Here is a 16,298-nt window from a genome sequence, read left to right as displayed (position 1 = left end):
TTGCACGGGTCTCCTGTCTATCACTCACTCTTCCTTCCTCCGCCCAATCTACCGATCTTCCTCGTCTGTACATACTACTATTTACCACCCTAACTTCCCACCCCTCCATTCCCTCCCGCCTTTTATCCACCCGGTTCGTCCGGCTCATCCTCTCCTGATTCCAGGCCCACAGCCTCGCTCGTCCACGCTGCCCTCCGCAGCCGCGGCACACAACCCCCGGACCCTTCTCCATCGCCGTTTGGCTACCTAACGGCTTGCCACCATGGGTTTCCTCGGTGTCTACACGGCCATCTACGACTACCTCCCCCAAGCGGAGGGGGAATTAGAGCTACGCGAAGGCGATCTGCTGTACATCCTCGAGAAAGGCGAAGAGGAGGATTGGTGGAAGGCTAAGAAGAAGGCCGAGCGTGAGGATGACGACGAACCCGAGGGTCTCGTCCCAAACAACTACGTCGAGGAGGTAAGGATTTTTAAAGGCTCCCCAAACATCTTTTGACGTAGAGTCGGACTATATCTTCAAGCTTGCATGCGTCATCGTCCGGTGTATGGTCGCCGCGGCCGGCCCCTCACGCTCAGGGGTACCGGCAACGCTGCAACTCTTGTCTTCAGATTTGAGACCGCTTGTGCTAACGCAATTTCTGTCGGACACGTAGGCTCAACCAGTACACTCGGCCAAAGCGCTCTACGATTATACACGCCAGACGGACGAGGAGGTCTCCTTCTCCGAAGATGCAGACTTGATCGTGTATGATACCTCCGACCCGGACTGGACCTTGGTCGGTGTCAACTCCGATTACGGCTTCGCCCCCGCGAACTACATCGAAATCCTTGAAGATGCAGGCGCGCACCATGCCCCTGCACCAGCCATCCCGTCTCCTCCCCCCGCCGAATCTGAACCCGAACCGGCGCCACCCGCCCTCCCGCAGCGACCGACGGTGACGGAGGAAGAAGTCAACGGGACCAGCGCAGCTCCTCCAATTGATGCCGTGCAGAATCCTGCCGCCGCGGCCATCGCAGATATCATCCACAAGCAGCATGCCGCTGCGACAGAACCGGAACCACCCAGAGCCGTTCCCCCGCCCCCTCAGCCAGCACGGCCAGCGTACGATGAGCCCGAGGAGGAGCCCTACCGGAACGAGCCCTCGCCACCTCCGCCTGCGTTACCACGGCGTCCTCCGTCCGAGCAGATCTCGTCGCCAGTCTCGCTGGATTCTCCTCCAGAGCCCGCTCGGCCTCCTCGTTCTCAGGTTTCTTCGGTGCGCGACAGCGACCGCGGCGGCCATGTGCAAGAATCGCCCCCATACAGCAGAGTCGGCCAACCGACCCCTCGTTCCCCTTCCGGCTACCATATCTACAGCATCAATGAGATGGTGGAAGTAATGGGCAAGCGCAAGAAGATGCCCACAACCTTGGGTATCAATGTCGCAACCGGAACCATCTTTATTTCGCCCGAGGAGGGTGGTGATGTGCAGGAATGGACCGCAGACAAGCTCACCCATTATTCGATTGAAGGAAAGCACGTCTTTGTGGATCTGGTCCGGCCCAGTAAGAGCATCGATTTCCACGCGGGCGCCAAGGACACTGCTCGGGAAATTGTCTCAGCCCTGGGTGAAATTTCCGGCGCCTATCGCGCAGAGGGTCTGAAGGAGGTCATCGCCGCTGGTACCAGTGGAGGACAGAAGAAGGGCCAGATTCTCTACGACTTCATGGCTCAAGGAGACGATGAGGTGACGGTGGCCGCGGGCGACGACGTCATCGTCCTGGATGACGGCAAGTCCGAAGAATGGTGGCAGGTGCGGCGTGTGAAGAACGGAAAGGAGGGTGTCGTCCCAAGTAGCTACATTGAGATTACCGGAACGGTCGGGACTCCGGTGATTAGTTCCGAACCGGGCCTTTCCACTGTAGAGAAGAATCGCATGGAGGAAGCGCGCCTAGCCAAGGAAGCTTTGCGCAAGTCGCGGACCGATTCGGTTGACGGTCAGGTATGTTCCTCTCCCGAAAGCCCGGGTGTCAATTGCTAGAGGTGATGCTGACTATTTGACGCCAGAAACGCGATAGCAAGAGCAGCCACAAGCCGAGTAAGTCATCACGTTCGCCCTCAAGTGCTGAGTCTGTTGCTAATGGAAGCAGAACCGGATCCGGCCAAAACAAGGCAATGGACTGATCGCACCAAGACGTTCACTGTCGAGGCGCAATTCATTGGCCTGCAGGATGGCAAGATTCATCTGCACAAGATGAACGGTGTCAAAATCGCGGTTCCCATCCCGAAGATGTCCGTCGAGGATCTCGAGTATGTAGAGAAGATGACAGGCGTGTCTCTCGACGAGGACAAGCCGTTGTCGGACATCAGACGCCGTTCTCAACGCGTCGAGCCTGAAAAGGCCCGGTCCCCCTCTGAGGGCAAACGTGCTTCAGCTACCGCCGGAGCTTCTTTCCAGCAATCCGACTATGACTGGTTTGACTTCTTCCTCAAGGCCGGCGTTGGCCCGCACCAATGCGAGCGGTATGCCCAAAATTTCGTCAAGGACTCCATGGACGAGGCCGTGCTTCCGGACATCACCCCAGAGGTGCTGCGCACGCTCGGTCTGAAGGAAGGCGATATTTTGCGAGTGATGCGCTACCTGGACAACATGTTTGGGCGCACCGGAGCCAAGTCGAAGCTACGTAACGTAAGCTTTGGCGGTGAAGAAGTCATCGGGAATGGCGAAGAGGGTGCCGCCGGCATCTTCTCTGGCCCTGGAGGTGTCCTTCGCAACAACACTCGTAAAGGCCGGCCCACTCCCACCTCGCCAGCCGGCGATGTGGTCGACCCTAAGGCCTTTGAGCAGAAGGATGCTTCGCAGCCTGCAGAGCGCAGTGCGACACCCCCCGCCACTGCTGCACCTTCCGAACCCCCGGTTCAGAAGGGCTTCGACGACGATGCCTGGGAGGTGAAGCAGCCCAAGCAACCTGCTACTCCCGCCGCCGCTCCAGCTCCCTCGACGCCAGCTACTCCCTCAAGCCCCCCTCCGGCTGCGTCCTCTCCCGCCACGACACAACCACCGGCTCAGCAACCACTTGCAGGCGCGATGGCTGACCTGTCTTTGCTTCAAGCTCCTCTTCAGCCTACGCCTGCGGCTCCTGCCCCGCAATCTCCGCCGGCGCCCTTGCCAGCTCTCCAGCCACAGCCGACCATTCAACCCCAGCACACTGCGGTGCCCGCAACGCAAATGCAACCACAGCAGACAGGGGCCACGCCGGGCTTCTTCTCCCAGTTGGCACAAGCTGCGCAACAGCCTGCTCCGGGTGCCCAAGGGTTCAGTCCTCAAGCAACGGGCTTCCAGCAAGCTTCAAGACAACGCCCCCAGCCGCCTCAGAACATGGGACAGAGCTCTTTGCTTCCTCCACCACCCCAGCGACCCCTCTCCGCGCCCCAGAACTTCCCTCAGCAGCCAAACTCGTTCGGTCCGCCTCCTTTGCAACCCCAACTGACTGGTATTCCTCAGTCGGGACCGCAGATTGCTCCGCCGGGACAGAGTCTGGCCGAACTGAACCAACAGCGGTTCCAGCCCACTCTCCAGCCCCAGCCTACTGGTTTCATGCCTCAGGCTCAGTTCCAGAATGGACTGGCACCGCAGCCCACCGGTTTCCAGCCGCAGTCCCAGTTCGGAATCCAGCAACAGCAAGCTGGGTACCCGGGTCTGGTGCCACAGCCTACAGGCTTCGGGGGCTTCCAGCCGCAACCCCAGCAGCCGATGCAAACCGGCATCAATTCCGTTCTGCCTCCGCCTCTGCAGCCCCAACCTACGGGTATGAATGGTGTTGGCAGCATGCCTTACAGCGCACCTCCTGTGCCGCCAATCCCGCAACAACCTACGGCTGCACCATTGCAGCCACAGCAGACCGGACCCGCCCCTGCTGTCCGGTTTGGTGTGAAGAACGAGCCTCCCAAGAAGCTCGCTCCTCAGCCGACCGGTCTCCGGGCCAATCTCGCACAAGCCAGTAAGTTCATCTACTTTTTTATACTTCTTCGGGTTGGGGTCAAGCTAACGGAACTCACCAGCGCCTACCAATCCGTTTGGATTCTAATTCAAACCTGTATATATCAGTCTGTGACTTGGCGACACACGATTTTCCTTTACTATACATGGTCGCTTGCTATTTCTTGCTGGCGGGAATGGCATGCACATCATACATAAATGATGCCGCGGTTTGCTTTCATTTCTGCCACTTCTGACGCTGTAATGCGTATATCAGAGCTCCCTCTCTCTCTCTACCTTAGTCATGGCCGGACGCAATGGACCCACGCAGCGAGTTCTGAAGCAATGTCTCGAGTCTTGTTTACATGACGCAGCTTCAGCGATCTAGAATTTCTTTCTGATGTTCTCTTCTCTCTCTTACCTCGACGCTGCTTCCATCCCATCAATACGTAATATTGGGAAGACAGAAACTCACCCCCATTCTTCTGCTTCCTGGTTTCTTTTGTATCCTATATTACCTCACGGTCTTCTTGCCGTGAGAGTACACATCCGCCCCCCAAACTTCTTTCCTATCAACTCGATCCTCATGCTCATCCTGCACGCTTCTTTCGCGTTCGGCCGGAGGTGTTGCATTCGTTTCTTCTCACCTTCTCATTCCGACTAATTCCTGAACATGACTATCTCTCTTGTCCCCGTTATACGTTCCGTTTTTCCTTTTACCCTTTTTGCTTTCTGCTCGATCCCGATGTGCACCTTCTTTTTTGCTTTGCAATCTTTGCATTACATGTACGGTACATATAGCTCGTGATTCAGCAGATAAAATAGGGATTATTAGTATTACTAGTGTACGATTCAGTTGCTTGGTATTGCTTGATATTGCTTGATATTTGCTTTACTTGGATGGTGTATCACGGATACATATAATAGGTATACACGGATTACTATGATAGTAGCAATATATCATCAGGGTGATGGCTCATAGAATGTGTCGATCACCTGATAAACAGAAATTGACCTTTCCAAGAGTGAGTATGTAAGTGAATGAAGGACTATTGTTAGTAATTATACAATCCTCCTGAATAAGTAAATAAACAACCTGTAAGTAGTAGTAGAAAAGAATGATTCACTGAGAAGTGTCCCAATCAAGAGTAGTAACTGATGACAATGCATTGAGTACTGTCAACAAAGACTAGTTGATTTGAATAAATTCAGGGTTACTTACAGTACTTAGTAAATCACTTTCAAACAATCAATAGCTAAAGGTCATCATCCGTCTGTATTCACATAATAGTTATTATCCACCGACTATAACATAGTATTATAAAGAGTGAACCGAGAGGGGTGTGAATGTGGGTGGGTGCTATGGGGAAAAACAATGTTACTACTACTAGTAATAATAATAACTGAATATGAATATAACATAGATCATTACTGTTGTAATTATAGGTTTTCAGGGGTTGTTAAGTACTACTTAGTAGTGCCTGCCCATCATGGCACAGTTGGTATGATGTTGTAGTCTGGTAAATTCAACTGACAGTTAGTGTGACGATTGGAGATGGGGTATATGGATAGTATTTTGGCAGTGGCAGTGTGGCCTGGTTGTATTGATCACTAGTATTTAGTCATCGGGATGTATTGAGTGAGGGATAAATTCAGTCGGGGATTGTAGTATGTCATATGTTTGTAGGTTTGTATGTACACGAGAAACGAAGTATATATGTGTTGTATGTATGTATGGATGGTGAAGTGGTATTGATGGAAAGTTCCAGTTTGCTTCATATATACATAGCCAAGAGATTCACGAGTCCAACGCCATTCCACGCCACGCCAATTCAGACACGTTTAAGTGAGATCAGATAATATAATTGGAGGAAAGTGGAACTTCTAGAGGAGGCCAAGAGTCATGAGGAGTAGTGTCGTGATCGGGTTGGATTGAATTCAGATTTCCGGAGTAGAGATAATGTGGCAAGTAGGACATATCTGCACTCAATTCCCAGCTGCAGTGTGAGCTAGAAGATGCTTCAAGCATCTCCCCAAATCCCAAATACGGGAAGGTCTTCGGCCATATAGAGCAGGCCATTGTCCGGGAGAATCACGTCCGAGAGTGGTGTTTGCGCCCCTGGAGCATCCGGAGGCATGCCACCAGCAGGGATGGTACCGCCTGGGGAACAGCCGATGGGAATTCCGGTTGTGGTGAGCGTGGAAATTGCGGTGTCGTATGGTAGCGTGTCGGCGCCTTGTGCGCCATAGAGCGTATCCCAGATGTCACTGTCGGTTGGGCCAGCGGTAGTGGTGCTTGTAGTTAAGTCGGGCGGCTGAGAAGCAGAAGCTCCGGTGAGTTTGTCGGGGGATAAAGGAGATGGTACAGCGGGGGGTTCTCCGCGATGACTGCTCGGGGTATTTGTTTCGGCAATGGGGGTTTCTTTGGCGGGCCCGACTTGGCCGAAGAGCTGGTCAACTTGTCGGCTGCGGCGCTCCATCCAATGGCGGTTCCGTCGACGAACATACTCCGCCACTGCGCCTCGGAGATACTTGATGATCTGGAAGAAGCGACATGCGTGTGGGTCGTGGGGTACGAAGAGGCCCAGAAATTTCTCCGCCTTGTCCATGCCTTCCTCAAGCGGGAGCAAATTGTCGTAGTCGGCAAAGAAAGCGGCTCCCAACACCACGGCTGAGTTGAAGACGGAATTGATAAGAAATGGGAGTCTGCGCGGCAGGGTATTGTAGCGAGAAAGATCATCTACGATGTTGAGTCCGCGCAAGGCAGAGTAAACACATGCGTCGGCAAATAACGCAATGCGAGAGTTGCTGGCCCTGCTGTCGGAGGATCCTGTTGCCTCAGTCCTATTCCGCACATATTGGGACACTCGGAAGATGAGGAACGGCCGAGTAAGCAGAATGATCGACCAGTAGTAGGAACCAAAGATGTGCGCAGCGGACAAGGTGCCTTCCAGCGTCTTGGAATCCAGCCGCTCAGTCTGCATCTGCAGAAACACCGGAAGATTGCGCACCCAAGCTCGATGTTGATTCGATATGGTTTCTGCGACGTTAATCGAGACGACTTGTCGCATATAGACTTCGGTCAGGATACGTTCGAAGATCCGGCACAGTGAGATCACCGTCATGGACAACTGCTCGTCCGGGTGAAGGCGCTGTTGCTCCCCTGGCGAAATCCCTTCTTCACGCAGATCATAGTCAAAGTCTAGTGTCGCAGGAGGACGTCCTAAGGAGGCACAAAGGTACAGGTCCATCATACGAAGACTCTTCCACACCCGTTCTCGAGCCCGCCGTTCCCGGGTGCAGAAAAGCGCATTCGCGTCTTTCCGGTGAATTCCAACCGCATACGCGGCACGAAGCGCGATTCCCAAATTCATAAAAGCTCCGTTGCGTCGACAGGCTCCCAGCATGTACATCGAGATCAAAACATAGGACTGGATAGTATATATGCTCGGGGTCTCCGTGAAGGCAGAAAACGCTAACTGACGGCCGCTGACGAAGTACTGCTCAGCCAGGGATTGATTGATATCAGACACCTGCGCGCCAATCGCAAGCACGAGATAAAATATCGAGCTGACAGTATCCTCATCACCTGTCGGATTCTCGACCCAATTTGCAAGCCGGGGGTGAAACTCGTTGAGGTCGAACAGATCCAACAGCGGGCTTGTAGCAAGCACAAACTGGCGCGCAAGCCTCTGAGCTTCTTCATTGCTTGGTGGCGATATCAACGGTCCTGTTTGTGTTGTAGAGCCACTCTGGAACGCCTCCAGCATCGAATGTCGCGAGTTGTCCTCCGTGAACTCGCATCTGCCGATCGAAGTCGATACGATCCTCCGCACACTCTGTAGGAAAGACAAGCTGGCGGAGTCGCCAACGTACATGAATTTGCCTTGTCCATCACGCAGTAGCCTAGCCACCTTGGGCACAGGCGCCATCCCATCCTTGTCATCCGTAGCCTGTTGTTCCATATTGGCACTCCGGTCTTCGAGCGAGTTCAGGAGTCGGTCCATGGCGGTCTGACGCTGTGGGGTCGGGACTAACCGTTCGCTGAGAAGCATGGTGTCCTTGGAGCTGCTGCTATTCGGTTTGAGCAGTCTCGCCGGTTTGTCGGAGAAGTGACACTCGGATTCTTTGCGCCGTTGGATGCAGATCGTGCATGGCTGTTCTCCGTTGCATTTTTGTTTCCTCCGCTTGCAACTATCGCAGGCGCGTCTGCAGCGGAGTCGGCCCCCAGGGGGTGGATTAGCTTTAGGCATGATGGTGCATGAAACTGATATAGCGTCTGATGATCCGGGCCCGTAAATCCGCTCGAGCCACAATCGCAAAGTGATGTACCTGACGAGGAGAAGAGGTGCAGACCGCCTGCAGGGGCAAACCGCGGGGTCGGTCTGGCCGGTGATGAGGGGGGAGGGGGTTTGTGTCAAGACCCAGGCTGACTAGCCGAGTGTTGGATTGAACATCTCTCTAGCACACGGGAGAGAGCCAGAACGGCAAAGATATGCCCACAGGCAGATGGCGAGTCAAACAGAAGAGGATGACCAGAACGGAAGGATGATGGGATGCTTGGCCGCTTTCCCCGGATTGAGTCGGGGCCGCCTATTGGGGGGCCGGCGCTGACTAAGAATAATGGATCATCATCGGGCAACTTGCTTCGACTTCAAACCATCGATGGCATTATTGGCGACTAGTGGCTATTTACGGCCTTGATAACTACTTTCGTACATTTCCTCCGATGCCCGGCATGACCCGCACGGCTCACATCACTCCCTCTACGGCCGAGTTGGTCCCTTTACTCTGGCCGGAACGACACAATCTTGCCCCAGGTATCGGCCGTGCCCCAGATTCCATGGCGCAAGCATGACAACTGCACAATCTGGCTATGATCCACAAACAGATTCACATCAATACCAAACTCCCGGATATACCAGTTGTACACCTTGGGATCTGCCGCCTCGAACATGACGCGCTCTGGGGGAAGTTCCTTCATGATCTTGGACACCACATCAGTCCGCCATGACTGCACGTTCTCGGTGATCCCTTCCGATTCAATCATCAGGCGCTCGACACCTGCGTCAAGGAACTTGCGCCCCATGTTCACCAGCTTGGCCGGGTCGGAAGTGCCAATCGCCTCCAAGCCAGACGCCGGAGTGTCACCACCAGCACCAAACTGGATTCCTAATTCAGGCTTCGCCTTTAGCTTGTACGAGTGAACCTTGTCGACAAGTCGGAGCCAGTCGTCTTCAGGGAAGGACAGGAAGCCGGACGAGAGCTCAATCACATCAAATCTGCCGAGAGCAATTAGTTGGATGAGCTGATTTTTAAGTAAACATGGACATAGAAATAACCGTACCCCAAGTCCTTGCACTTGCGAAGATATTTGTCAAAGACGGCATTCGCGTCCGGGTGAGTGAGTAGATGTTCAGCCCATCCGCCCTATGCAGAAGTCACTATTAGCAAGCCTATACCGGCGAACTCTTCCGAGCAAATCCTTACGGTCGAGACATAGACATTGTAGTCATGAGCAAGGTCAATCAGTTCTCTTAAGGGTTTCTCCGGAAAGAGAGAGAATGATCCTAGAAGGCTGTTTAGTATTTGTCTCTTGTCCCACCAGTCTAGCGGTAATTTTTACCTCCTGCAAACTTTAAGCCGTCGACATGTGTTCCCATCCTGTTGAACATTGATCAGAACCCAGACCTGTGGCAGAAGTGGTGGGTACTGCTCACGTCTCAAGCACGTCCGCCAAGTATCTTTTACCCATCACCTACGATTACGGATCAGCTCTCTGCTTTAGCGCGAGCACTCTCGCCCGGCTGTGCGGTGACATCGCATACAGTATAGTATGGGCCTCTAATTTCAGTGACACCCTTCGTCCGTGGCTTCGGAGGTCGAGGATTCGACCGTGCAAATCCAAATCCATTTTTCTTGTCTTGAAGCAATGTGACCTCTTTCTGGCTAGGAGGGGTGGAAGAAAGCGCTCGCGAAGCTCCCGTCAATACGGCAACTTTGGGAATCTGAGGTGACGCATGCTGGAGGATGCTCCTCGACGGGGCTGTGGTCACGCGAGATAGAGTGGAAAACATTATGTAGACTGGTATTATGTTCTGGATAAAGGTGTATCAAGCAGAGTAATTAAGACACTATGTATGATTTTCCATTAAGACTGACACTGGTTGTGCAAGCACATCAGAAGCTTCGGTCCCTTATAGTATGTGTTCATCTCTGTTCACCTGAATCCGGTCATGTCAGGAGTCACAAAAGACTGACGTAAAGGATAGCTCATCACTGAGACGTGGAGGAGACAGTGACAATCATTGGTCCCTACCGGTTGACAGTTAGGAGAATGCATTGAACGATAAGCAATAAGAACCCGAGATTCTCATCCATTGCGGAACCGTTGTGTACCCCTGAGCAGTATTATGTGCTCACTGGCCAAAATTCATTGGTACTTCTGGGATGAATGGGAATAGCGATGAAGTCAGGACAGCAAAGGCACGCGTACATGACGTCATTTGATATATCCGGTAAGCCCGTATATTGAGTAGTTATCAATCCAGTTAATGGGTTATTAGGGCTTAATGAATCAGGTCGAATGAAGCAAAAATATCTGGTTGCTGATATTTATCGACATAAAAATCCCTAGTAGGTATTTGGTAAGAGGAGCACACAAGTACGTCGGTGCTTTGGTCGGTATAAATTCAACGATCTTCCCGCGCCGAGGTAGAATGATTAGTATTCGGGTCAAGCTTCGTAGCACCTAGGCACCGATTCAGCAACAACGATTGAGGGTCCATGGATACAAGATCCTCCCAGTAGAGTTTCTCCAGGGCCCGCATATGAAGGGAAAGTATTGGCGACGGAGCTTCGGAGACAAGCGGGTTTTGGGTCGGCACTTGGCACGGAGCGGAAGTCTTCCGGTCGCCGACGAGGATGATTGATAACAATAATAATAATATTCAGTCCCCCTATAGTAAATCGCATGATTTTTACCTCAACAAGACAGGAAAATAACTGGTTGGTCAATTAATGAAACTTTGGTTGGGTCAACAAAAAGGCTACCGTCACACAGCCTCAAAAGACCTAACGCATGTATACTGCATGTAGGTTACTTATCTGTCTGCCTACAAGCACTCCAGAAGACCGTCTCATTGGAGCACGTGCACAATGTTAGATGTTTAAATAGAAAACAAAAAGTGATTGCCTACAATATTCTGCACTCTTTGTGAAGTATACGGGCGATCGCACCAGCCGTCTCGCAGGACTCAGTGTGGGATCACTAAGAATAGTGACAATCTCGGTGCACGGAACGTGGTAACCCCGCTTCAACTCACAGGGTGGATTGATGATCAGGAAGGCAAACCGTCGAACTAAGTGGATGAGACGAGAACAGACTAGGACCTCGGAAACGGATGTTTGTCGACCGCTGCGGAGCCCTCGGAAGCTATACGAAGTCCCTTGTTGTTAGGCGTTACTCCATAGTATTAAGGATAAAGTGATTTATGCGGGGTTTTATGCATCTGGACTTCTCCTGCCTTGGAAATCATCCCGTGATCGAGACGGGAAGGGTTGCAAATCATGCGCCAGCTCTGTAGTTAAGCTAACACTAAGATCGGGGACCTGCCGTGATGCTTTTTGTACGGCTGAGTTGGTTTTTAATAGTAGGGATACGGGAGTGGCTTCGGAATCTTGGGGTTTCTAGGAGAGATACGAACGCTGATCGGATAATTGAGGCGCTCGATAAACATACAGGGGAAAACTGTCACGATGTCATCGCACGTCCTGGAGGCGTTTCGGGTTTCCACCCGACAAGGGTCATGAAGAGTTGAAGAGAGCAAGGAAAATTGACCGTGGAACCAAGGGGAGAACAGGGGGGTTCCCACAAAGAAAGCAGGACCAGAAACGAAGTAATCAATATCTAGTCTAGATTCCGCTCACTGGGATCGCCAAGCAAGAAAGTGGACTGGCTGAGAACAAGGCTGGAAGCCTCGACCCTGTAGGGCCAGTATTTACATCGTATCGTATTCGCGATCGAGTACGAGTAAAGGCTCTACTAGGCTTCGTCGGGAGGGGAGTACATGCATATATTCAACGTAACCTGAGCACTTCACAGAGAGGCAACATAGACTTAATGATTTGATACTTCAGCATTTTCATCTCCTTCGTCGTCCATTTATCGGCAAACTTTCTCGTGCCGTCTTTTGTGCAGCGTGCTTTCCTGCCCATCCTGGCCAACATTCCGCTGACTCATGTGACGTCTTTCCGTAAGCTTACTAGCTTGCGAGCATGATGTAGGTAGGTAATTACCAAACTGGGAAGTGGATGCGGCTGACATAGGGTTTCCAGCCAATGGAAATAGCTCCAGCTGGTCTGACTTGGAACATAATCGTGGTAACAATACTAGTCGTGACGAGGATTGTCTGGTCGCGACGGCAAAATCCCTGCAGTGGATGAGAGACGGCCTGATCGAATCTGGTAATTATCCTTACCATTGAACCGTGAAATAACTTACTCCGTATTAGCAGGTCACTTTTTTTGCTGTCACCGCCAGTACAGAGTAAGGCCCAGCAAGTGGGAGCAAGGACCCATGTTCGTGGATCTTCCTCGACCTTTTTGACAAACCTTAATGGGCCTAATTGGGTGACACCGACAAAGCAATTTTCTTTGTGACTTCACCCATACCTTCCCCCCAATAAGTTACTAATAGGCATTCTAAAGAGGGTGAAATTAGCATCCAGGTCCAAAATAGGAGGTCAGATTTAATTGGTATGATTACTGGAACGCGGATGTTTGACCCTTTCTGCCGTCCCTTCTCAGAGTTTCAATCTCCTTCCCCCCTCCCCCAAACGGATGGCTTTGTTTTATTCGGCATCCGGAAGCTCCGACGATGGCGTTCTCTCTGAGCCAAGTAGTGCTGGTGGTTCCTTGGTTTGCTGGCCCCGATCTCCAGCATGTGTTAATTATCACGACATGGAAATGCGATGCTAACGGGGCCTAATTTGGCCAAACACAACCAAGTCAGACACCGAAGAACCGGTGAAACCCACTTTGGAGAGCCATGTCATCCAATCCAGTGAGGAGCGATCCCTTATTTTTTATTTTTTTTATTTTCATTTTTTTTGCTGCCCACTCAGGGTCGGTGGTTCGGACTTGTTACATGCCTGCTGCTTTTTTGGTACTTGACTAGTATTTCTCCAGCCAAGCAGGTCAAGCTGGGCTGAGACCCTCTCTCTCTCTCTCTCTCTCTCTCTCTCCCTCTCCCTCTCTCCCTGTAGTACCTACCTAGTACCTACGTACTACTTACTTACTTTACCTATCCTAACTAAATCAAAACTAATCAACTAATGATTATCTACTAATACCCACACCCCCCCCAAAAAGACGCAAGCAAGTTCCTACTAGTACCATCTGCTACTAGGTTGCACTGCGTAAGGTACATAAGTGCCGCCCCCCACTGCTGCCCATCTCAGAGAGCAATACTTACACGCTACTGCTACTAATTCAAGCTATTAGGCGGGAATAATTCAGCCCGCCCTTCCTTCCTACCGGTTTGTTGTTGTCTGGTTGGCTTTGCTAACCTGACGATGCTCTCGGTGTTCTCCAAGCCTTGTCTCTCTGTGCTTCACTCTTTATAGCTTGCCCCGCAGCATTCCAGCTTGGAATTTTGGAGCTGCTTGGTCTTTTGTACTTCATTAGTCTTAATCCTCACCCTTGATTTTCTTTCCCTTTCCATACAGTCGACTCTTCCCACCTCCTCCCCCGGTATAGCGCATCTATCTTCCCACCCCGAGGAGGTCACACCATCATGGGAGTTGGAGCGTTCCTCGAGCCTCTGACGGTCATCGTCCTTCTCTTTGGAGGTACCTGGATCAACCGAACAACAGGATCGTTCCCTGCACGCAGAACCCGCCGCAGATCCAGCATCCCTTCACGTGGCAGCTCTCCTGATGCGACAGAGTCCGGACTGTCCACACCAACCGCAAAGGACGGCCTGCTGTCTCGTCGCTTGTCCTCGTCTTCATCGGCACTCCTACAAGATGGCCAGAGTCGGTGGCGCAAGAGGCAACTGGGGATCTTTTCGTCGACCTTGGAGGTCACCTCTCCAAACACCATCGTCTTCCAAGATCGCCTGCTTAGTCGCCTCCTACGCAAGTTCCCTTTCTTAGTCGAATGCTGGTACTGGGCGTTAGTGTACTGGGTATGATTTTCGAACCCTTGTGTTCCCTACACTTGCTTTACTCGAGTCCACAGCAACTACTTGCTTTCCAGGTTCTATGTGGGAATCGCTAATGTTATGGCATAGACATACCAACTAGGTCGAGCTTTTACTGCCGTTACGCTGCAAGAAGGCACCGTCGACGTGGCGAGGAAACATGCGCTACAGCTGATACAGGTTGAAGAGGCGCTGGGACTGTTCTTGGAGGTTCCTATCCAGCGATTCTTCCTCCGGCACACCAGACTCATGATGTGGACAAACTGGATCTACTCCTTTATTCATATCCCGGGAACCATTGCCTTCCTCGTCTGGCTCTACTACTACACGACCACTAGAAACCGATACGATGAGTCGCAGCCTGGCAAGCCTCGTGGATTCATGAGTGGCTCGCCCGCAGGCCCGCGCCTCTATCAAGCTCGTCGTCGAACACTTGCCGTGTGCAATCTGCTTGCGTTCGTGGTGTTTACTTTGTGGCCCTGCATGCCACCTCGACTGTTGAGCGACAAGGACGCGCAGGGTCCTGATGCAGCTCGGGGTCGTAGCTATGGATTTGTGGATACGGTGCATGGCGTCAACGGTGCAGGCAGCGTTTGGACCGAAAACCGCTTCTGCAACCAGTACGGTGAGTATTCATTCCGGGGAACCACTTGGGCGAGGAGACCGCTGACCAAAACACGCACAGCCGCCATGCCCTCCTTGCATTTCGGCTACTCTCTGATGATTGGTCTCACGATCATGACCATACCGCTGCCGCCACATCATCGTCGGCGCTCGCGCATCGCGATTGGCCCTGTCGGACTGCAGGTTCCGTCATGGCGCCGACTCGTCTGCCTGGCCATGGGCTTTGCTTATCCATTTGTCATCCTGGCCGCCATTGTCGCGACTGCCAACCATTTCATTCTGGACGCGGTGGCCGGTGCCACGGTGTGTGCTCTTGGGTGGAAATTCAACGGCATCCTGCTGAACCTGCTTCCCCTGGAAGACTACTTCCTCTGGGCTCTTCGTATCCACAAGCCGGTGCCGACCGCGCTGGAAGAATTCGAAGGAGCTGATGGGTGGACTGATGATGAGGGATTGCCTGAACATACTTCCCTTCCTTGGTGAGCGAGTTTGCGCTGCCTCGAGAGTAGCTTGTCTTCCTACATATATACCGTGGACTTGCATGATACCCTTCTGGAAATGGCTTCTCACCTCGTTTTTATGAACCTGTCATGACTCTTGATCTGTATTAATTACATTGATGGTACCGCCGGTCGGTCGTTGGGGCCGTACTATTCTTACTGTCCGTGCCTACTCTCCCTCGATCATCCATATGCTCCGAACTTCCCCTACTGTGTATATGGCGACCTGCTTTTGATCAAAGACAATGCATTTAATATTTTTTATCTCTACTCAACATGATGAATGGTTTTGGGATGACTTTAGTTCTTGTGTAAGTCAAACATCGTGCACAAATTGGGATGATGATTGCTATATAGTAGTAGAACTAGAGACGAATTCAAGCAGGAAAGCGGGTGGGGGTGAATAGGGATGAATGAACGTCCGAACAGAATAACACGAAGATACCCTCCAGGTGGCTGGTGAGAGAAGGCAAAAGATGGGATCATTTGAAATTCTGCTTGTAGCACACGACGAGAAGGATTTGCAAGGTATTGATTGTCAGTGTTACTTGCGTGGGACTGACTCGACAAGTGCCGGACGGGGTGTTGTAGATGGGGAACACTCTACTAGGCTCATTGTCCCGCCCTTTAACGCACGGAGTCGATCTCGGAATAAGCCTGTAAAATCCAATGCGGGAGTGGGGGGGATTAAGGTCAGTTGAGTGTTGTGCTGGGGGATATAGATTTAGGATGGCTGGTGGTTTGGCAGCCAGCGAGGGAACTCTTTCTCCTGGCGTCAACCATCCGTCTTTCCCTTTTGTTTGCCTTGTTCCCCCCGACCAAACAACTACAAGACGCATTCTCACCATCACCCCTACTTCCTCCTCACCCGTCGACTCTACTACCCTCTCCAAGATCCAGTGTCGGTTCCGGGTGAGATTTGACTTCGGTATACTTGCTTGTTCACCTAGCTTCAACTCCTCGTCCGAATCTTGCAGATCCTTGCGACCGCGGGGTTTCTGGTGTTCCTCA

At 52.1% G+C, this 16,298-nt stretch overlaps 4 protein-coding genes across 4 annotated transcripts; 2 read left to right on the top strand and 2 right to left on the bottom strand.

The window, feature by feature from the left end:
- Positions 1–108: 108 nt before the first annotated feature.
- Positions 109–4,214, top strand: BO85DRAFT_53048 (cytoskeletal protein-binding protein SLA1). The gene is made up of 5 exons (XM_025665453.1): positions 109–460; positions 654–1,982; positions 2,048–2,078; positions 2,131–3,981; positions 4,043–4,214. The coding sequence occupies exons 1-5, from the start codon at positions 263–265 to the stop codon at positions 4,066–4,068; spliced, it is 3,435 nt and encodes a 1,144-aa protein (XP_025514456.1). The 5' UTR covers positions 109–262; the 3' UTR covers positions 4,069–4,214.
- A 1,396-nt stretch (positions 4,215–5,610) lies between these two features.
- On the bottom strand, positions 5,611–8,489 carry BO85DRAFT_450559 (putative C6 transcription factor). The gene has a single exon (XM_025660399.1). The coding sequence runs from the start codon at positions 8,210–8,212 to the stop codon at positions 5,981–5,983; it is 2,232 nt and encodes a 743-aa protein (XP_025514455.1). The 5' UTR covers positions 8,213–8,489; the 3' UTR covers positions 5,611–5,980.
- A 256-nt stretch (positions 8,490–8,745) lies between these two features.
- BO85DRAFT_489320 (phosphosulfolactate synthase) lies at positions 8,746–10,036 on the bottom strand (the record flags this gene model as incomplete). Its single annotated transcript, XM_025663595.1, has 6 exons — positions 8,746–9,241; positions 9,307–9,389; positions 9,450–9,529; positions 9,586–9,623; positions 9,680–9,717; positions 9,788–10,036. 6 exons carry the CDS (start codon positions 10,034–10,036, stop codon positions 8,746–8,748), a joined length of 984 nt encoding a protein of 327 aa, XP_025514454.1.
- Positions 10,037–13,304: 3,268 nt separating this feature from the next.
- Positions 13,305–15,494, top strand: BO85DRAFT_52972 (phosphatase PAP2 family protein). The gene is made up of 3 exons (XM_025665452.1): positions 13,305–14,148; positions 14,254–14,788; positions 14,849–15,494. Exons 1-3 carry the CDS (start codon positions 13,756–13,758, stop codon positions 15,268–15,270), a joined length of 1,350 nt encoding a protein of 449 aa, XP_025514453.1. The 5' UTR covers positions 13,305–13,755; the 3' UTR covers positions 15,271–15,494.
- The last annotated feature ends 804 nt before the right edge of the window (positions 15,495–16,298 follow it).

Source organism: Aspergillus piperis, assembly GCF_003184755.1.
Source record: "Aspergillus piperis CBS 112811 unplaced genomic scaffold BO85scaffold_12, whole genome shotgun sequence".
NCBI classification, from domain to species: Eukaryota; Fungi; Ascomycota; class Eurotiomycetes; order Eurotiales; family Aspergillaceae; genus Aspergillus; species Aspergillus piperis.
This window is presented reverse-complemented; position numbering and strand designations above follow the sequence as displayed.